The sequence below is a fragment of the Cupressus sempervirens genome, chromosome 8 (genome assembly GCF_028749045.1).
Source record: "Cupressus sempervirens isolate cs-2001-9-10 chromosome 8, ASM2874904v1, whole genome shotgun sequence".
Taxonomy (NCBI): Eukaryota; Viridiplantae; Streptophyta; class Pinopsida; order Cupressales; family Cupressaceae; genus Cupressus; species Cupressus sempervirens.
In genome coordinates, this window is record NC_143125.1 from 839,368,863 (window position 1) to 839,392,607 (window position 23,745).

General features: G+C 34.1%; 1 protein-coding gene across 1 annotated transcript; it reads right to left on the reverse strand.

Annotated features, from left to right (window-relative positions):
• Positions 1 to 401: 401 nt before the first annotated feature.
• On the reverse strand, positions 402 to 17,077 carry LOC149545028 (vacuolar protein sorting-associated protein 2 homolog 1-like). The gene is made up of 5 exons (XM_089795530.1): positions 16,865 to 17,077; positions 4,613 to 4,743; positions 3,900 to 4,004; positions 926 to 1,186; positions 402 to 787 (listed from the first exon to the last, which is right to left on the reverse strand). The coding sequence occupies exons 1-5, from the start codon at positions 16,899 to 16,901 to the stop codon at positions 650 to 652; spliced, it is 672 nt and encodes a 223-aa protein (XP_089651656.1). The 5' UTR covers positions 16,902 to 17,077; the 3' UTR covers positions 402 to 649.
• Between the last annotated feature and the right edge of the window lie 6,668 nt (positions 17,078 to 23,745).

The following is a 23,745-nucleotide window of genomic DNA, read 5'->3' on the forward strand; positions in this document are numbered from 1 at the left end:
ATTGTTCTCTATTATAGCTAAAAAATTGGTATTATAAGGACTCTTAACAGATTACAAAAATCAAACATTATACCACAATTGTTGCACATATAGCAAACTGGCATTATCAAAAGTGCCCGGTCCTGTTAGTCAATGATGATTAACAATTAAGCTATCTTATATATGCCGGAGATACTTCCCCGGCCGTACAACACAGGCTCGTAATGATATACCTTCGAAGAACATCTCTGGGAGTCTAATCTGCTCATTTTCTTCGAACTAATAAATGTGTTTCTCATTCTCAGGGCATATTCCATGTAAGATAAACTAATCAAGAACGATGTTACAACTCTAAGTTGGAATGCATACAACAAATGGCCTTTGTGTTATTATGAGTGATTTTCTGGAAGGTGAACTAATAATGTCAAAAAACCATGATAAGAAAATCTTCTATATATACTATATACACAATCCATATGAATTCTAGAGATACAATAATCAGATGACAGCAAATACAAACAAGGGCACCTGATAATCGTTTTCAGTGTTCCTCGTAAGTACAATAAACAATTACCACCGGAAAACCTGTGTGCTGATAATGATTTTCAGTGTTCCTCTAATTAAATGACCACATATTAGAGGTTCAGCAAGGAACTCTGCTGTCGATACTCTACATCTTTCTCAGATTATCAAGTCTTGCCTGCAGGTCATCATCAATCCCTGTATCCTCCGTATTAGCTGCAGTAGCTTGGGCAACTTTTGCAGGTGCTGAAGGTTTAGCCACAGAAGTTGCTGGAGCATTTACCAGCTGTATTATAACAAGTGGCGTTGACAACACAAATTACTGTAAGTAACTCATTTAACAGAAAAAATATAAGATAAACTAACTCTACCCCTGGTGTCCAGATGATTTCTATTACATTTATATATCGGGAAGAAAGCATACCTGAGAATCAATATCAATTCCAATCTCATCAAGAACTTGACTGACAAGTTCTTCTGTTTCCTCCTCTTCTTCATCTCCTTCCATGGCATCATCAATGGCATCCCCCATAACTTCCGTTGTCATTTCCATCCGTTCATTTTGTCTTTCAAATTCTTGCATTATTTTCTGTAGTGCTGGTAAATTCATCTGTCTGTTCATTTGTCTCATAGCCTTCGTAACACCTTTCATTGCCTCTCCCATAGTATGGGTCGATTTCAATGTCTGCCACAGATATTTCCATTTAGATCAGAACAAAAATGTTTTTCTGGATCATGAGGGAACTAGATCTTTATAATTGTTAGTTTTCATCAACATCATAAATGAACAAATAACCATACAAAGGAGCATAGTAACATGTATTGATCTTCAACTTCCAGTTTTCGTTAGCGTACTCCCACAAATGTTGAACTGAAGAATAGAAGCTTCCAGACATTTATACCTTTTGTCTTTATAACATGACCAACATTCAGAACCAAAGCACCAGAACAAAAGGCAGTGGGAATAATCAGATTACTAATTACCCAACTTGCTGATTTGGGTGCAGATGCAGGTGCCAGAATCAGGTGCGTGGACGTGCCTTTTTTTTTTTTCAGGGTGTTGGGCGGGGGGAGGGTGTTGCATTTACATGTACATGTAGATATAGAAATAAATGGCAGAAATGTACAAGATCAAAGCATTTGTGGGGGTGGGTGTTGGATGTGTTTATATACATTTATATGGAAATATATGCAAGAAATGTACAAGATTAAAGCATTTAATGGGGGGGATGTGTTTATATATATATATATATGCAAATAATTGAATAAATGAAAGAAATATACAAAATTGATGCATTTGATAGTATGATAATTCATCGTTGATAAAGTTATGAGTTACAACCCTCACCTTTCAAAAGTCACTTCCTTATTTTCTTCCATTCTCCATTCCCTTTTTCCAAATGAAGTTCTCATCTCTCCCTTTTATACCTCTTGCTTGAGGGAAACAACTTTTCCATTCATGCCTTTTGACTTATGTTTTAACTTGACTAATATTTAATTATTTACAATATTATTCTTTTATATTTCTAATTTAATTACTATTGTTTATTATTTAATCCTATTTCAAGAAGAGGATATGACACCAATTTAGAGCAGATGTATAGAAAACATTTAATTCATGGCAGATTTGTAGCAGACGTTAGGGCAGACTTAAGAGCAGATTTTAAGGAGTAGGCTTTCATGCTTTGAAGAAGCAATCTCAAGAAGACTAAGACTTTGCTGTGTTAGAGGTTGGTGCCTCAATGGAAGAGATTGGTGTCTCTTGCTGAGTTGGGACTCAGTGGTGCTGACTGGTGTCTACAAAGATAAGCAGAGTTGGTGTCTCCAGTAGGTTAGTGCGTACAAAGATTTTAGGATAAGTTCTTGTCGCAGTTTTCTTCTGAAAATATTTTGACATAGATCTTATGCTCTTGTGTGATTGATAGTATTGTATTAGAATTTAAGTAGTAAAAGATTTTCTTATAAAGATTCACCACCACACAACCCCCCCCCCCAAGACCCCAAGAATAAGCATGTGCTCATCACCATTATAACTGACCCTCTAGTGTTGCAAATGTAACAGTTGTGAATGTAAACCAGTGAACGCAGTCGCATAAATTAATTGCTGTCATAAATTTCATCATTTAAGTGATTCTCCCCTTTCACAACAAATATCTCATTTCTCCACCCTCCATTGTGATATTCTTTTTCCTTAATTTTCTATTTGTTTTTTCATTTTCATAAGCATAGCCTTCTTTCTGTTGCTATTTCTCACTTTTTCCTCTATGGTGATTGTGTTAGATATGTTTTACATTTGTTTCAATAAACTATGTCTACATTCTCTTGTCCTTTGGTCTCATGGTAAAGATCGGAATGCTTGGCATGATGATGATGATTTGAATTCAAAACTCACAGGACTTGCAGCCCTGCAGATTATGAAATGGGTGATTAAGTAGTCTCCACTAGGACAAGGGCAAGTGCAAGGCCCAGGTTATTTTGACTGAATGGGATCTCTTCGGTATGCAGCATCATGGCAGCTTCTTAGCCAAAAAAAAAAGGTTTTCCAAATTCAACAAGTGTGTTATGGCTCCTCTTGTGTGTAGTCGAAATCAATAAAATCATCCCCTGTGAATCTATCTACATCTTGGCTGTCCAGATTTTCTTGTTCATAGGATGTCCAAATTCTGGTTCTCTCCAACTCAAGTCAACACAAATATTATCAACCTTCTCTATAAATTTTTGCACTGATGATAAATCCCTTAGCTTTACCAGAATGTGTTGCCAAGGAAAAAGTCAAATCTAGCTGTCTGACAATTGATTAGCTTAGACCATTTATGGAATGAGAGAGTCGGTATTCTAGATGAAGCATTTAATTTTGAACTCTAGAATCATTTACGCTTGACTTGTCTATCCTTTCATGTCCCGGGGTGCCTAATTGAACATATAAACCTGATGAATATTTTAAAATATCAATGTACTATATCTATGATTATATAGTACCATTGCCAAAAGTTCCAATTCTCAACAAACAGGAAACATCACAACAACTTGTCATTGCATTTACAAAAAAACAAATTTCAAATTTGAAAAAATAATACAATTAGTGCTAAGTGTTCCATTTATTCTCATGAGAGATGGATTCATATTGAGTCACTACTCATGAAATATGGGTCACTGAGTTTGACTCAGATACTAAACAGTTAAATCCTGATAGCAGTATCACAATTTGACTTGCTGTGGAAATTTTCTCCTACTTATCAATATAATACAAATCTCAAAATGGAAAGTTGTCAACAAGGACATATGAACCTACATTATTAAACAGATTATAATGAACTCATAACAGATTATTTCCACAGAAAATCAAGACATTAAATAAAATGGCATTTCCAAATTCTTAAAAAATATATAAACCCCACCTGGATGCGGAGAGAAACCCCTTGAAGCTGTGACTTCAGTGCATAGAATTTTGTTATTTGATGCCTTGTTCGAATGAGATCCTTTGCCATCACCTTTACAGCAGCCTGAAGAAAAAGTAAAATGTTTAGAAAGAAATCTGTCAAATTTTCATTAAGAAATTAAGAATTAATTTGATGCATGATAAAAGCCACACCAGTGTCTAAAAACAAATGGGCTTGAACTCTTGGCTGATCTCAAAATGGATTTCAGATAATGTAGTAATACAATATTATGAAAAGCACACATCAAATGAGTTGTATGGCCTTTCTCATTACGTACAGAACACAATACAAAGATCTCATTGTTTAATCATTCTTAAACAAGCTAAAGCAGGATTGCTCGTGGCAAAAAATGCCACATTTTAGCTACATTTCTCAAATTGTGATGAATTGATCCAACCAAAATGACAATACTAAGGCATATGGAGGCAAATCTAGATCTAAAAACTTGATAGCCTCCAGCTAATAATGGCAAGTAATGTTCAAAATAAATAAGCAAATTCCTCCACAATATATTATTGAACAGAACCAATCATATAAACATCTCTAGTAATACAATGCAGGTGTAATGTAAGAGAGGTACAATGCAGGTGTGATATAAGAGAGGATTGGTCAGTCTCTTTTCCAGTACCAATAAGACAAAAAAAAATTGCCAAAGTTAGGAGGAAAAATACCATTTGTCCTTGCTTTGCTGTCTTTTTAATCTCTGTGATGAGTTTCTTCTCCTGTGTTTGTAAACCTTGCCTTTCTCTTTCTATTTCGCGTATAGATTTGTCTAACATACGCTTGTTCTCTCGTAGGAGCTCTAAAAATTAAAAGAATTCTCAAGTCAACAAATATTATCTACTTATCAAGTTAACTTGGCTTAATTTCAAAAGTTGAAATATTTTGAAAATAACTCAACTTTAGTTTATTGCAAGTAACAACAAAAAAAAAACACAAGCAAATGTTTAAAATATGGGGACACCTGTGAAAACGTCACATTATAAAACTAGCACAAAATAAAATTCATTAACATTGAAACAGTGAAGAAAAAAAAAATTGAAACTCTTGTACCATTAAACCAAAACCAACCCTAAACTAGAGCATCCAACCTACTTGAATGAGGTAAAGAGCCTCAAGATGGTAGTCATTGTACCAGAAAAAACTCACACAAATTATATGGTAAAATTGATAAATCTATCCAAAGTTCAAATACATATTGGAAAGAAAAAACATGTAAAGGGTGCAACATTATTGTAGAGGATGCAAAATATTTTCTATCAGAATCTAGAATGCCCAGCATGCTCACCATACAGTGATATTACTGGTAAGAAAACATTATGAGAATATTTGCAGTCACAACCTTGAACAGAAGAATTAAGTCACAAAAATTAAACAAAACTTAAAGAAACCTGTTTGCACCATGAGTTTGTACAACCAGCATCAACTTGTACTTTAATCGTGTGTAGGGGATAGCTAGGTGGATGGATGCATAGGGAATATTGACAGGTGGCATTTTTTTTTTCTATTTATGTAAATCTAGATGATGATAATAATAATAAGGCTATATATTAATACATGCACCACGTGTTAAAAATCAAACTCTTCCAAGAAGGTAGCACATTGAAGACAAGAAAATAACTAGTCACATATCAATTATCTATATCAACTTGGGCAATGAAAGAATCTGGAAATTTCTATGAATAGCATGAATCCATGTTAACATAGATTTGTTATGTGCTCAGAAGTATCCACGAGAATCAATGTGGCAATCCTGTGACGAAAATAGAGCAGGTATAGGCATTGGTGCCACAAATCTATTAGACACCCCTCAGAGCGTATCAGTTACATGTTAGGATGGATCTATGCTAGTTCTAAAACTAGCATATACAGGTAAAATTGAATAGACAGGTAGATATGCTTTGGTAGATGCTCCAGACCAATTTGGCTTAAAGGCATTTGCATTTATATCTCAGTTTTGTTATCATAACAGTTCATTAACAATATGGATGAACTTCCTGTCCCAAATGACAATAATTCTTTATCAAATCTGGTCAATGCAGGAAAAAAACAACTAAAACTTTAGATCATACCAAGCTATAAAAAATAGTCTGTCAAGTTGTAGTTTAGCATTAAAGCAAGTTACTTAACATCACAATGACTCAAGTTAAAACAATCCAAATGTTACATAATCATGTTACCTCTTCATAATATGTACTTCAGAAATTAGAATTACTAAATTTTCCATCTATAATGAGCATCCACAGGAGTTTAATATTATCGGGATATTTCTGATTTCAGGTTAAGAAATACTTTCAAATAAATTGAGACATGCTAAAAAGCAGGTTATCTGAGCAATCTGCATACAAACAAAATTTACTAAACATAACAATTTAAGATACGACTTTCTTGGAAAATATCAATTAAAATTGCATAAGCTGTATAAATTGACATTTCTTAAGACGCAATCTGTCTGTCTGTATGAAAACCTGCTACTAAACCCATGCTAAACCAGAGAAACCATAAATAGCAGGACCATAGTGATCAGAATTATCTGATCCAAAATGAAGAAAGAATGCATGAAACAGGTATCTGGTATTAAATTTAAAGACCAAATACAGACATGGACCCTTCTGAAAATTTCAAGATTTTCCCATTTGCATTTTTTATTTTCCCCAGATATAGGATGGCCAAGAGAAGACAGAGTGTAGTTTGAGGTAGAGAAGAAAATGTTAAGACTCAGAAAATACTTACTGGATCTGGCTGATAGTTTTAGGGGGCCTCCTCTTAAGATGGTCAACTCCCCTAAGACAAACATCTCTGATTCTCCTCTTCAGATGCTTACCTTTCCCAGATCATAGTTTCTTTGACTGTGCATGGAATCCAATATTATATTGTATCAGAAATCATAAGATCTTCTCTAATTCAGTACCCTCCACTTTGGTATATTAGATTTTTCACTTTTGAAAAAACTAAACCTAGTGTTTAAAAAAGTCCCTTGTTGCAAAAGATCCCCTCAACTTCATGGGAAACAAAAACACTTGTCACCTCAACATGGCTTTCTAGATTCAAGGGTGAATTGCTTGACTTTTGATTTTTACAAGCTGAATTTGCTATATGTTATAAATGAATTGTTATTTGCCAATTCTCAATGATTATTGGGGTAAAAACTCCTCCCCAAGATAGTGAGGTTACATTACTGAAATCCAAAACCCTCAATCTACTGCTATACAATTTACAGAATTTGCATTTTGGGAATTTTTGGGAACTTCTTACCCAACAGTAGAAAAGGGCACAAAAAGGAAAATTACAAAAAGAAAACACTAGGTGGGACAAACATAGGAGACCATCTGGTATTCCTTTGTTGCAAATAGGAAAAACAAGGGAAAAAGGTATGCAAAATCAACTAGAAAAACAAAGTTTGGTTCATGCATATGACAATACAAAGTGAACAATGATTTACTATTATGTAATAACACAAAAGCACAAAGAATTATGCAAAGAAAAGATTCTGTATCATGTTTTACTATTATTTACTTCACAAAAGTGCAAAGAACTATGCAAAAAGGAGATTCTGTATCAAACTTAAGAATACTACAGAAACCGTGGGCAATGAATACACAGTTTTGGGAAAGTTCTTATTACTCACTGATGAGAGCACAAAGTCTCCATTGCATTCCATGTGCCTGCTGTGTGTAAATGGAAAAGGTATTTTCTAAAAACAGTATATTACAGGTATTCAAATAGTTAGACAACCAGTCATTAGATCATTGGGCATTCACATCTATACAAATTTATAAATTCATTGGGCATGTATAGATAAAGAGAATTTATACATTATAATATATATTCACATTTAAAAAATTCCTTATATAACACAAAAAAAAAATTCCAGAATTCATAAATGTACACCATAAAATGACATTAACGTATAATAAATTATTCCTCATTCATGGCAACGGAAAGAGTAATCCCTTGATAAACCCAGAAATGGAATAAGTTGTTCTACTCCCAAGAAATTGTTCAATCTCAATTTTAATGGAGCTTTGAGGGTAAACCCTGGAAACTTGATAACAGTTGACATAATCCGGGGTCATGGCAAAAAGTTAATCGGAGCAGCTTCAATGAGATTGGCGCCAGGAGTCAACAACAAAGCAGAGGCTCAAACACTTCTCCTTGATGTGTACATTTTTATCAACTCAGAGTCAAACAATTCCAAATAGGAGATTCAATGGTCATTGTAAATTCTATTAGTAAGAATGTATCCCTGAATTAGAAAATAAATAATATTCTAAGGCAATGCTGAGCCCTCCTTGAATCTCCCTCTACCTTCAAAGCATGTTTATAAAGAAATAAACTGCCAAGCAGTGCCTCCCTTGCTAATTTTTCTATCAATGTAAAGGGAGAATGCCTCATGGAAAACTCAGAGAAAACATGGCAAGATTTTGGTCCTTCCATATTAATCACCAAACTCTATACATGTGACTTTTTATCATAAGGATGGGGCAATAACTATTGTTGGCAAATGTGAAGGTGCAGAAGACATCCTCCCCTCTACAAACTTCCAAGCATGAGAAACATTATGCAAAGATACGCAACCAGCAATCAGCTCCCAATGATGGCCCATAAATGCTTCATTGACATTCCATTACAAGCAGTTTCGGGGGAACAAAACAGGGTACAATGGCTAGGTTTATAGCTAAAAAGAAGCAGATTGCCTTTTCTAGGAGAAATAACTGTCCTTAGGCTGAGAAAGGTACGAATGAAGGTAGATTGGTATCTAGGTCTTCATCTGAATGTCACCCATGCAACCAACCCAAAGTCTTCCTAGGACCTACTTTATTAACATTGATGCCATTCAAAGAGAAAATATCCATATCATTATGCCCTTACTAATAACAAGAGTAACAAAATTGTAAGGAAAAGTTCACCCAATAACTAACTATAAAAATCAAAATAATATTAGGTAGCTAATCAAACATCTTTGATTTCTATGGTGGATTATTTATTCAAGAGAAACCAAGTAGAGTATACAATTTAAACCAACAAACCCACAACTACCCCTATTTTAAAGGAGTGCAGTTTTCTCCCCTCTCCCTAATTTTCTCTAATTATTTTAAAGAGTGTTGTAACACAACCCTGTTCAACCCACTAAATAGTTTGGTTGATTAAACTTGTCCAACACAACAAAGTAATTGCTACATTTTCTATTACGAGTGGAATGAAGGACAGGGACAATAATCTAACTATAGTTTTCTCAAAGACTAATTTTAGAAGACTTGACATTAGTTAAAAAAGTGCTACTTTTATATATTTTATATAAGTTTCCTATGCCCATGCATTTGTTATAAATTAGCTATAGCACTAAATGTCCCACTTGTGAAGTATGCAAGAAGCAGATTGCCTTTTCTAGGAGAAATAACTGTCCTTGGGCTGAGAAAGGTATTCAAGGTGAATGCACTCATAATGCCACAGACCATCAGAGTAACCATTGGGAACCAATTCTTGTTGATGACCCATAGATACAGGGTCAATACGGGCACATCTTCAAAGTTTGTTGCACTTTTTTTTGGACATAGAGGATACAGGGAATATCTACATTGCCTTTGAATAATTGATCAAAGAACCACCAGCCACAACAATGAGTCCCTTCATAAAAATTAGGCAAAATGGGGGACTGTTCTTTATATATGCCACTAGAGCAACACCTTCACCCAAGATAGACTGGTCCTTGACAATGGAGAATGACATCACTAACAGTGGGAAGGCAGTGTAACTACAACTGATATTGCTACTCAAGATGGTGTTGATGATGAACAAGGTTAGCAAACCGAGCACTGAAAGGAATGTAGGAGAATTGGATCAGTCGTTATTTTGTCATTGATGTCAAGACCATTGACTTACTGATTTATGTAAGTTGTCAAATCATTTGAAGGATGTGGAGTTGAAAAAAGAAAAGATTGGTAAAAGTTAGAAGATAAAATGATGAAGTGTTGTTAAGTGTAAGAGCTTCAATGGGCAATTGATCAATCAGTCTTTGATTGTTTTACATGATTTGATGAAGAGTTAGAAAGATGTAAAAGTCACTTACATTGATTGGTAAGAAAGATTTTTTAGTTATGAAAAAAAAAAAAAGGAATAAGTGTGTGCTACCGAGCTGGAAATGGTGGTCAGTAAGCAAAGATATTGTTCCGTGGAAGTATACCGAGCATAACTTTGCAAATAAAGCTTGTTAGTGTTAACCAAGCAAGTAAGTCTTACCGAGAAAGATGGTATTAACCAAGTGAACAATGTTAACCGAGTGGATGAGTTATTCAGTAAAGGAAGAACACAACTAGGCAAAGGAGAACAATTTTGGTTAAATCAATTGTTGGATGACATAAAGTGTGAACTAGGATTACTCTAGAAGATTCTATGGAAGATAAGAAGTTTGTTAGCTAAATCTACAGATGAAATTGGTTAGCTACGATCTGATGGAAGAGATTCAAGGAAAGGTTTGTGATCTGAAAAAAGTTCAAGTTCCAAAGTCAATTACAGCTGGCATGATGCATAAAATGTTTTACCTAGTTGGCAGATTCAATGAATATTAGCTGAGATGTAATTAAACAGATGAGAGGATTTCAAGAAAAACCTAATAAAGGAGATTAATCAGCAAAACTACGCCTATATAAAGGATGCGGACGAAGGTTAAAGTTGTTGATTACTGCTAATGTTGTTGAAAGAAGACCAAGAATAGAAGGGCATACCAAGCAGAGGAAAGTGTGAATCAAGTGAAGGAAAGAGTTGAATGAAGTGCTGTGTCGATCAGACAAGTAAAGTAGAATGTGAAGAGGATCAAGAAGAAAGGAGATCTGAAAAGACAAAGATATTTGCTATTTCAACAGATCATTTCACTATTACTTTCTAATCATTGTAGCAGAAAATCTCTCAACCAAGTGGATCTAACAGTCCTATTTGTAAATCCTTGTAAGGTGTCATTCTAACGAATGTACTAAGTCCTTTAGTAAGGCCACTCATGAATAGAGCAAAGTTGCCATAAAATCCTCTATCCTTCCTTGGGCGAACGTATCCCCGTATCCAATTTGGAAACGTATCCGATACTACCCAGATACACATATATTGTACCCATGTTTGCCTTAATAAAGTTGATTTTCCAAGCATGCCAAATATTACGCAACTTGATTTTTTTTAAGATGTGGCATAAATCTTCCCAAACTTTATTAATACCAGTGTAACATGGGGACGCGTCCACCCCCCAAAACTAGGTCATCTCAGAGATGGTGACACCCCAGACGACATCTCGGCGTTTTGGGCGGTGCCACTTAAAGCGCCACCTCCGTCAGCGAGACGTCTCCTATGTGTGGGTGCGGGGGGGACACAACAAAGTCTCCTTTATTGCGGGGGGACACGACAGAATCTCCTTTATTATAGGGGGACACGACGGAATCTCCTTTATTGTGGGTACAAAGAGACTTGTAGTTTTTGTTTGCATTATAATTTTGTATACTTATTTTGATATCATGATTCATGGCACATGATACTTATTGCAATCATCTTTATGTCATGACTCATATAATCATTGATTACTTTTAGATAGTAGAATCTAGATACTCATACTATTGATCTGAAGACTAATAGACTAATATTTGAATATGTTCAATGTCAATGTTCATTGTCTGTTTGTCATTTGATGATGATCATGATGTTCCAATTCAAAACTCCAATGCAATGTTCAATTTAAATTTTTTATTGTTTAAGTTTATAGCTGTTTTTTACATCTTATATGATTATATCAAATTATAATGTATAATTGTAGTACATATTTTCATAACTAGCATTTTAAGTACTATATGTATAGTGTATACACCCCTGCTCCCCCAGCCACCCGCCACCATCCCCAAATCAAGGCCCCTCTGTCCCCACATCCCGCCGTCCCCCCGTCTCGCAGGGCGATGTAACTATGATTAATACAGTTGTTTTTTTAAAAATGGGATAAACAAAACCTGCCCCAAAAGTCAAAGAAAATGTTTTTCTATTCAGCAACCCATCTTGTTGCGTTATCTTCTAATGCAGCTTTACAATTAAGTTATAAATACTTATGAGCATTTATATGTCAATATTGTTTTTGAAGTAATGAAAAACTCCTCTAATAACTTAGAAAATTGTGTGAAATATGTGTGTGATATTTATTAATGTCATATCCAGCCATATCCATACTGGGGTCTTAAAAAATGGTCGTATCCAAACCCAATACCGTATCCGTATTTTTATCTGTATCCATATCCACGCAACTTTGAAATAGAGTGAATAGATCTAGCTAATCTTTGGTGAAAATCCCCTAATAGGGCCACATTTAACAGATGTGCTTGTAAACTTCAAAAAGGTGAATTTCTTTGTGGGTGACAATTCCCGCAGTTCTTTTTACCCAAATTGGGTCTCACTTCAAAAAAGTGAATTTCTTTGTGGGTGACAATTCCCGCAGTTCTTTTTACCCAAACTGGGTTTCCAAGTTAAATATTGGTGTTAATGTGTTATTGGATGAGTTTGATTCTATTTCATGTTTTATAAGCATTAAGTTATAAACTATTGTTAGTTGGTTGGATGTTTAACCGAGTTACCTACTGATAAGTTTTAAAGGGTACAGATTGTTTTTTAAGGACTTGTGATAACTGATTCAACCCCCCTCTCAATTATCCAGTAGGAAGAGGATCAAAAATCATAAAAATGTACTAAAAGCAATAGCTATTATATAATGTGAAGGTGCATATGTATAGGTAAACCTTTATTGATATTATATAAACACTATATATCACTATTAATAGTGTGAGTTCAAGGAAATGTTGAGTACATTCATATTGATGTCACAAGTTGATGATCAAGGTCTTATCAACCTAAGAGGATTACTCAAAGTAATAGAAAATTGACTGACCTAAGTTGCTTGAGCTGATTGGTTGTCTAGTTGAACTACCTAGTTGTTTGGTTGAGCTAACTGGATGTCTACTTATGTTGCTTCTGTGTCCACTCCCTTGTCATGTTAGTGTTGGAGTAGGGTTGCCATTGCACCAAAAGACCGATCGATCAATGCTCGATACCACTCAAACTATAGTACACAAGAGGCGGTTAAGCCCTTGTCACAAATCCCGAGGGGAGTGTTGTGCTGAACAAATTTCCAACAATCTCCTCCTCAACGTTACCCAAGGGTTCGAGGATTTGAACCTGTGACCAAGCTCTGATACCACTTGTTAGAGTGGGTTGTCGTTGCACCAAAAGACCGATCTATCAATGCCTAATACAACCACTCAACTTATAGTACATAGGAGGCAATTAAGCCCTTGTCACAAATCTCGAGGGGAGCGCTGAACAAATTTCCAACAGTTAGATTATTATGCCATATCAGCATTTAGTTTTAGTTGACACAATACCTTGTCTCTTGTTAAAATAAATGATTCTTTGAGCCGGCAATAAAAAATTATGTAGCGTGGAGATTGCAAATAAAAAGGCATTTACAGTCTTTCTTTTTGATCGGTAACATATATTTTTGTATTAATATTTAAGTAATTCTAAAATTACAGTTCAAGATGACTATATCTAGTTTGCTATTAAAGCTACCACTGACTACCATGACTCCCCCTTCTGCAGCTGCTATAGACTAAACTAGATTTACCAATGCCTATTCATTAATAAAACTACACAAAAGCATATACAGGTACTGATAATACTACTTGATACAAAACTACAAACCACCATTACGGCAAACTAAACCATCAATACTGCCCACTTGCTGACCTTGGCTTGTAGCCACAACCCTTAGAAATTTTTGGAATGAAGATGCCACCTTTAGTGTCCAGCTGAGTCTTCCTGGTGATCCTTGTTTCCTTCTCTTTCTGTCACTTCTCCTCTTCCATCTGCTGCAGAAACTTCTTTAACATCTCCCATTTTAACATCTTACATCCAAACTTTGGTTCCTCAATTGGCCATATGCAATGAAAAATTAGTGTCCATGCCTCTGTTTTGTCGATGTTCTACACCCTAACCGCATAGAGATAAAAGACAGCCAAATGCAAAATGGAAACAGATGTTTTGCCCTATACATCCCACAGGACATCATCTAGACTCTTCCTCGCCGATTACCAATGCACTCCCACTTTCTTCCCATAGTGGTCTTGGCAAGTACAGCAGTAATGTAAGTGGTATCATCTCATGATGCTGTTAGCTGTCTTATCTCAAGATGCCCTCCTTATTGAATGCTACATGGCAAGTTTGTTGGATTATAATTGAACATCTACCATCATCTGAATGACTCCAACTATATTTAAATTTGAAATTCAAGATTCCTGGCTTAAGCTTAGGGGTTAAACTTAAATGGATCTCAACTCAGCCTAAATATACCTCCCACAAAAAAAAAATCTCCCTTTGGAGGTTGTTGTTACTTCGACCCATAAATCAAAATTCTTCCCTTCAATACTACAGAAATTTTGTAACACCTCTTCCTTGCCTTGTTCCTTCAATGGGACTCCTACTTTTGACATTGCATCAGCTACTTCATTCCCTTCTCTCTTCAAATGGGTGATTCTGAATTCTTCAAAGGTTCCCAACAGAGCTTTTATCCTTTGAATATGTTTATCTAGGTATCATGTATGTTTGTTTAGGTATCATTCTCCACACTCCACTTTTATGATGGTGTTGATGATGACTAAAGAATCCCCTTGCCAATGGAGTTCTGAAATATTAAGTGCTTTTGCAATTTTGATTGCAATGAAGGCTGCCTAAACCTCATCCTTGTTATTAGTCCCAACCATCAAACTTCTTGTTCTAATCATCAAAATGTTACCTGTCCAATTATGAACTGCAAACCCGGCACTTGATGGCCCAAGGTTGCACTTAGAATAAATCAAAATTAATTATTGTCCAACCTTTATCAGGCAATAGCCATGTCACCTCTTTAACCTTTTGTGAGGGAGTATCATCCCTCAGAAGCTCATTAACAGGCATGTATTTAATCATAGACCATCAAGATTGAATTCTTGAATGTTCTTGACTAAAAGGAATTTTGGAAACGTTCGATTGGGAGGCAACATTACTTAATAGTTTTGAAATAGCTCTCACAAGTCAGACCAGAAAAACCTTCATTTCTTCACTTTTGTCCTGAAATATGTGTTTGTTCCTTTCTTTTCAAACCCCTCAAATAATGGATGAGGGACAGATCTGCCAAATACTGGGAAATTTAGACTTATGTCTCGGAAGAAACTGGCTTTAGCCAGTCCTCTCAAGATGGAAGGAAGAGGATGTTGCCAATTTAGTAAATTCATAGCATGTTTCCATCACTTTTAGGAGAATTCACAGTTGAGTAACAGGTGATCCAGAGTATCTTCCTTGTTGCTATGAAAGAATTTAAATGGTCCCACGAAACCAATCTTCTCCATCTATCCCCAGTAAGAATTCTTCCTCTTAAGGCCAGCCATGCAAAGTCTCCTGCTTTAGGGAGACATAATTTATTCCAGCACAAGCTACCAAACCACTCTCTCATTTGGGCTTCATTCTTAGAAACTTATAACCTATCTTAGGCGAGAACTCACCTCAAATTGAGGTAGCGAGAAACTAAGATAAGCTCGGAATTGGAGGAATTAGTTGGTAAGAGAGCTTCAAAACACTATTTTGCAATTGATTAATTATTCAACCTCACAAAAAAATTCAATATAATTATGGATGGAAGAATTTAATACCAATTCATAAGGCCATTTCCATAAAAGAAATTTTTTTCTTCACTTTTGTCCTGAAATATGTGTTTGTTCCTTTCTTTTCAAACCTCCCAAATAATGGACGAGGGACAGATCTACCAAATACTGGAAAATTTAGACTTATGTCTCGGAAGAAACTGGCTTAAGCCAGTCTTCTCGAGATGGAAGGAAGAGGACGTTGCCAATTTAGTAAACTCATAGCATGTTTCCATCACTTTTAGGAGAATTCACAGTTGAGTAACAGGTGATCCAGAGTATCCTCCTTGTCGCTATGAAAGCATTTAAATGGTCCCACGAAACCAATCTTCTCCATTCTATCCCCAGTAAGAATTCTTCCTCTTAAGGCCAGCCATGCAAAGTCTTCCACTTTAGGGAGACATAATTTATTCCAGCACAAGCTACCAAACCACTCTCTCATTCGGGCTTCATTTTTAGAAACTTATAACTTATCTTCGGCGAGGACTCACCTCAAATTGAGGTAGCGAGAAACTAAGATAAGCTCGGAATTGGAGGAAATACTTGGTGAGAGAGCTTCAAAACACTATTTTGCAATTGATTAATTACTCAACCTCACAAAAAAATTCAATATAATTATGGATGGAAGAATTTAATACCGATTCATAAGGCCATTTCCATAAAAGCAAATTCTTTCTACACATGATCATATGTGGTACTTAACTCCATTTGCAAGATCAATATACATGACAATGAAAACAAGCCCTTGCAACCTGGCCGCTCCTTGCAATAGCGCTTTCTATATCATTCATGCAAGATTTTCCGAATATAAAAAGGTTGCCCCAAAACAAATTTCCGATCTGAACTCAAAACCAAACAAAATTCAAAAAGGCGATAAAGAAAACAATTATTTGGAATTTAAACAGATTCCAACATAAAAACGACATAATACCAAATAGTTTCCACATGCGATGAGTAAAGTCATTTTTTAAGAAATTTAACCTTGTTTTCTCTTTGACGAATCCACATGAATTTCATTAGCGAACTTACAAACCCAAACAATCTCAAGCAAAATTATTCGTCTTCCGACACCACCCAAAAAAAAAGGCAAAATCTTTACAAAAACCCAAAAGAACCATGGATCGTTATAAATTTTATGGAGTTTCACTTACGAAGACGATCAAATTCAGAAAAAAATCCAAATAAAATCGAACATTTGATTAGACTTCCGCCTTAAAATTGCAAAAATACCTGCGGGAGTCTTCTTTTTTCCGAATAAGAAACTCATTTTGAATATAGGCCTCAATCAAATTAACTGCAAAAAAGACCTTCCAGCTGAAGAGCAACTTGACGATTTTGAATTTTATTCACCTTCGGCTCGCGATCCTCAACGTACTTATTTCTTTCTATTTAGGGCGCAGAGAACTAGGAGAGATTTTTTTCCGTGTTGGGTAGGAATAAATTAGGAAGCATGTAAAGTTTAAGCGCAAATTATAAAACTGCATATGAGCTTTGACACGCTATTGCCGCGTCCGTCTCCTTGCGGGCTAAGGCAAACGCAAGTGGAATCATTATTTTATCTGAAGAGATGGAAGAAAGACAAAAGCTTTGCTCTTTGGTGAGCGGAATAGGAATACATATTCTGGAATACGTATTCTGGAATAGAACATATTTCTGTTTTCCGTTTAGTTCAGTCAATATTTGATGGGAATTTGCGGACTCGAAAATTTATGTTTTCTAAAATAAATAAAAATAGAATAGGAATATGTATTCCAATACCACCTATTTTGGTGGAATTGCAAAACCTCATTTTTTGGGTCAAAAATGGAATACGTATTCCATTTTTGCATCGTATTCCAATCCCGTTTTGGTGCATCCAAACTAAGAATTCAAAATTTTTGGAATACGTATTCCTATTCCGCTCACCAAACGGGCCCTTAATGTTTACGAGGCTAAATATAGTCTATTAAAATATAATAGAAGATTTTTAACAAGGTCAAACTAGTACAAGGGAGGGATTAGGATTGATATGATATGATATGATAGATTTTAATGACCTCCACGAGACTAAAGTAGTCTATGGGACCCATGTAGTCACCCTCCCGAGTCAGGAGCGGAACTAGTCAGTTGCAAAGTTTTGGTTAACTTGTCTCTCCTTCTCTGAAGTTTGATAATCAAATCCGTTATTTTCTTCACTTGATCTTCCTCGAATACATAGTTGAAGTCCTTGTTCTGTAGTATTTTTGTATAACCAGATCTAATGTCATTGTAAGCCAGGCACTCCTTGACAAAGTGTTGCTCTATCTCAACTGTTCCCATATTACAGAATAAACATGTTCTGTCTACCCACTCTTCCTTTGGAACTTGCCATCTACCAGTTTCACATCACAACTGATGTGAACTAGTTCTAAGTTGTGTCATCAACATTTTTGCTTTCCAGTTAATAGGTGCTCTTATATAGGCCTTTTCATCATGACTAGAAGTGGGATTAAATTCTTTAATGTAATAAGATTGGATTTATATTTTGCTATTTAGCCTATTTAGACAATATATTATTGCATTCGCTTCTTTCTAATTAGTATAATTATTATATTATTTGACACTAATCAATATAACTATTTTTCATTAATTAAATATTTGTAAAATTTTAATATTATTTATTAATTTTCTATATTATAAAATTTATTATGTGAGGCTTTGATCCATAATACATCTTTTTGGACTAAATTTTAGTTAAGAAATATTAATAGTAATATGTTTCTAACATGAAACTATAAGCATATAATTATATTCAATAAAACTATATAATTATATAAATCAATCTATTAATAATTCATATATCACAAAGAATTTTATTATTTGTACATATAGATTTTTATTATATATTTTTTTAATTTTTAAACAATATTATAATTTATGATAATTTTATATTATAAAATATTTATTATTTCAAACTTTAATATATAGAGTCTATAAATAAATGTTACAATTTAAAATATATTATAATAAAATTATATGATATTTTCAAAACTAAATTAAGATAGTAATCATCAATGGCATTGAGTTTCAGAACCCCAATTAATATAGCCAAAATCACTTAAGGAATTCATTGATGTCTAAAATTCTAATCTAGATATAAACAGTTGTTTAACTAGAAGTAAAATAAGTGTATGCCCCTATTACTCACTCGGTTAATGTTCAAGTTATCTAATGATAGTCAAGAAGTCAATATAATGCTTCAAGCTTCTGCCATCTAAGAAAAGTTTAAACTCTAAATGGAAATTGTAAAAATATCAGTTTTTGAACCATTAAACCAAGCATCAATTTAAGAATCTTCTCCCTATAAATTTGAGGCTAAAGGCCACACTATACATTTCAAAGGTTGCAAGTCAGCAGACTCTAATACTATAACAATTTGTTTAGAATCTCTAAACCTAGTAAGGATATCAAGCAAGATTTAATTCAGGATCACATTTTTACCCTAGACTTCACAATTTCGTAGAACCTCCCCACACATTACATCTTTAGCCTGCAAATTATTAACTTTTTTAGACTTTCCTAATTCAATAGTGTCACAATTCCTTATATGAACTTAGTAAACTACAAAGACAAGTCCTCAAAAGAATTTCTAGAAGTATTGGACCATTTTGAAGAATGAAAATTTGTTATTTTGGGATGACGGATATTTGTAATACTAACATGATGGGTTAATGTGAAGTTCTTTGAGTGGTGCAAATAGCTTATGAAGGGACACGAGCTCTGTTTTAATACAATACACTTTGCAGACGAAAGACAAAAAGCTCAGATATGTAAACAGAAATATCATCTACATGATCCCAAAAACAGAAAGGGACATATGTAAATTTACCCTAACAAGAAAGTAAGTAACACACACACACACACACACACACACACACATATAAAATTGGGCTAACCCTTTTTATGAGTTACTTTGTAAAGGACAATTGTCTCTAGCAATAGTGGAGGTTTTCTTCTTCGTTCTTTCTTACCAATGACCGTTTAAATGGAGATTGTTGTAATATTTACATTGTTTTAGTAAAATATTTATGGCCTAGGTCTTTTATTAATCAAGAAAAAATGATATAATTTAATCTTCCAGAATAAAACTATATATATATAATCCTTTACAAATATTTCTTTTCTACAATATAATTTAACACTACTCTAACGGCAAATACTAGCCACTAGGAAGTTTTTTGAATTTTATTGTTCCATTAAGAAATAATTTATCAACTTTGTTAAGAATTAATTTGGAACAACTTTGCTAACAAATGATATATATATATAAGAAAGAATGTATTTGTGTACTAAAAAGTGGAAATAACAAAAGTATTTCATTTTAGAGTGTGATGTCTTCAATGAGGGTAAGAATAATTTTGTAAATTTCTTGATAGCTAACTCTTAGATTGATTTATTTTATGAGTGAACACCTAAATAATTGGAAGTTTTAATCATCAACTTACATAAGAAAAGTGCTAGAATACAAGATTTTAGTTTGTGAGGTGGTATGTTCTATTGGTTGTCTTTAGCCTTACAGATGTTAAAATAATTTGTTCTTTTTGTTCTCTCCATCCATTTTTCATTGAATAAATCTTGAAAAGAATTCATTGTTAATTTTCTTTTGTAATTGGTCGTAATGTCATTATAAGCTTTGCAATCTAAAAATAAAATGTTCTTTAATTTTCACAACTCATAGCTATGCGCAAGATATAAATGTGAGCTACCCTTAGTTTGATAATGAGAATCTCTAACCTCCAATGAATATTTGGCCTTTTGTTATCCAGGTTTGGGTTGAACTATTCAAGATGATGCTTCTGCTTTCTCCCAACCAATTTTTAGCTTATGATCTTGTAAAATTTCTCAACAACATTTTTGCATCATCCAAGACTTCATTTTTTCACTAAGACATCTTCAAATAGAACATCTGGCTAATGATTTGTTTCCATATGCTCAACTTTTTTTAAATATCTTAAAAGGCATGCTATAATAAACACCCTAGATACTAGCACATAATGCATACCTCTACATGTCACACAAGTATCCCTTAGTGTTTTAACTTTCAAGGATTATTATTGAGTGTTTTGTCACTTGCCACTTACAATTGCTTGGAATCTTCCAAGACCTCTCTCTCTCTCTCTCTCTCTCTCTCTCTCTCTCTCTCTCTCTCTCTCTCTCTCTCTCTCTTTCACACACACACACACACACACAAGCTTTGTTGGTAATATTTTTGAGCATTCTAGTATGCATCACATCTCTTGTCAATTAAATCATTTATTTTGTACAAAGTGCACAAAGATGGGGGGGCCAAAAAGCAGATGATGTTTGACATGTGGCTTGGTATGTTGAGCCTATGCTTGAAAATACCAAGCCTATATGGTGCATGTCATACTAAAAACATTATTTTAAAAAAAAATGCTAACCCTAAATGCTTGTTTCTACTTGTAGTCATGTCTTGAAGGTGGAGAGTAACATTTTGGAAGAGAAAACCTCATTTTTTAATCATTGTATTATCTATTTGTGTATTTGATCATTTCAAAGATATTGTCAAGACATTGAGGAGGTTGAAGAGGCAATTTATTTCAAAATTTTAGCTTCATTTTTTGTTAAAATAAAATTTTGAATTAATTTTTTTTATGGTTTCTACAAATGTAAATTTGCCTCAACAAAATCTTGAGCCACCTCCTCATGAAGATGTTCATGATGAAGCTAATGAAGAGAATACACCTCAACCATAAATTGAAAGATATTCACTAGAAACAAACCAAAATCTTTTAAACCAATAGAGAACAATAAAAATCAATTAGTCTTTGACTGGAAAGTAGAAACAATCTATTGACACAAATCATGTAAGGGCATCACTACCTAGTTTATCAGAATCAATTTTGACCCACATGGGTGTTGTTAGTGGGAAACTAAATAAATGGTCAACAAAAAGAGATGAGAAAAAAAAGTTCCATGCAAGAAAAAGTATCATACAAGGAAGTAAAAAAGAAAAAAAACTAAACAAAAGTGAAATTTTCAAGCTCTTTATGGATCCTAAAATGAATCAAACTCTTGACCCTAGTTGTAGGATGTTTCTCATCCATCGATGTTAGCACAAAGGATTAAAAATTTACTTTTGGGATAAATGGTGGATGGTTTTTTATAGCCCTCCTTTTAATCATAAGGTTTGAGGAAACTCTATAATGAATTTGTTCTCAATTAGGTCATAATTATTATTTTTTTAAAGAATTTTAGTGCAAAGGTCAAGGGTCTCTAAATGATAGACCAGGGGCATAGTATGACCCTAACATAGTCAGAAGTATCATTTCTAAACCACATGTCAATCATGTAGACCCTTGGAATAGGGATAAACAATCAATCCTTGGAATATATATATATAAATATATATATATATATATATATATATATATATATATATATATATATATATATATATATATATATATATATATATATAGGATAAACAATCAATCACGCAAGCTCACAACAAAAGACTAACACAACCCAACATAACCAAAGATCTCTAAATGTCACTACTAACCAAAAAATGCAAAACTAATCTATGTGAATTAAGCATACAAGTTCATTTACATCTAACTATCATTGGATAACAATGCTCATTTAAATCCAAATCCAAAGTTCCTAAGTGTTTAATTCATACAAGTCAATTTACCTTTAGCCACATCAAGAGTGTTACCAACCTTCCACCTTTGTAATTTTTATTCTTGAATTTTATCTTTCTTGATGATTTCCTTGTCAGACTAAACCTTGAAATTAAAGCTTTGAACCAGTTGGTTTAAGTTCAAAGTTCAAGAGTTCAAGTCATCTTTATCTTTTCAGGACATCTTGTTCACAACTCCCTGTGTTACCTTTTTCCTTGAACTTGAACCTTTGAACCAATAAGTTCTAAGTTCAAGGTCCATTCCTCTAATTCATGCATCATTTTTAAGACGATATCAGACCTATGACATTAGTTGGATTTCAATGCTTATTTTGAAATGAACTTTGAACTAGCAGTGATTCAATTTTAGAGTTCGTTATTGTTTGAATTTTCCTACTTCAGTGAGTCCATCCATGAGAATCGAATCCATGTATTTTATTACTATCAAATTTGAACCTTGAACCTTTCCCTTGGTTCAAGAGTTCAAAATTCATTATTTTTAAAGAGAAACACATGAGTGATGATGACAAGTGGCAGTACAAGGATTATCAAATCTTTCCCAAAAAGAAAGAAATGGCATGCTTTGATGGTTAATTGGTGTGAAAGGTGGTGAGATGATTTGGTATGTGTAGAGTTAAAAAATACTCATTAATGATTGAAAGTACCTATCAAATTGGTACTTTCCTCATTCATTTGTTATGTGTTTTCCTATTTAAAACTATTTCAATTTCCATTTTCATTTACTATGTTATCACCATATGAGGTAAGAGATTTGATCCTTCCTAGAGATGCAAGCAGCCTATCACATAATCTTTCCCATCAGGAGATTTGTCGTGTCTTCCTCACGGTGAGTCTCATTCTTTTTTCTCATTATTTGTTGTTTAATTTCCTATTTAGAGGAAAATATAGCTCTGTTGCCCTCTTTCATTTTGTCTTTTCCTCTTGTAAAATTATAGTTTGTTCTTCTATCATGGTTGATTCCCATCTGAAATTACCAAAAGAAAAGACAAACACCACCCTCATTAGTTGCTTGCCAGTACTAGGGGACACCTTTCTTGCTAATGAGGACATTAGAAAATTAATAAAAAGGTTTTCAAAACTTAAGCCTAGATCTATCACAGAAAAGATAGCCGAAAGTGGGTTGTTGCAAACTAGGGGATTTCCAAAAGTGGTCCTTTCCCCATACATGGTTTTGGAGTGTAGAAATAAGTATGACACTATCCATAGGTGCATTAGAACACAAATAGAGGAAGTATTGGAGTATTGAAATAGGATTACTATTATAGGTGCCCTGAGAATTCCTTCGCATGAAGAATATGAAGCCTAGACTAAGGACTTGTTTGACTCCCAATTTTCCACAGACACTAGTACTATTAACAATACCATAGCTAAGAATTGGTTTCTCAAATTGGAAAAAGGGGGTTCTCATCTTCCTCATCCCCTAACA

Excerpts from the sequence above, each read along its gene's own strand:
- LOC149545028 (XM_089795530.1), bottom strand. The coding sequence starts at position 16,901 with ATGAGTTTCTTATTCGGAAAAAAGAAGACTCCCGCAG. Across the intron at positions 4,744-16,864 it reads AAAAAAGAAGACTCCCGCAG|AGCTCCTACGAGAGAACAAG; the intron begins GTATTTTTGCAA and ends TTTAATTTTTAG. Across the intron at positions 1,187-3,899 it reads GGGTTTCTCTCCGCATCCAG|ACATTGAAATCGACCCATAC; the intron begins GTGGGGTTTATA and ends TATCTGTGGCAG.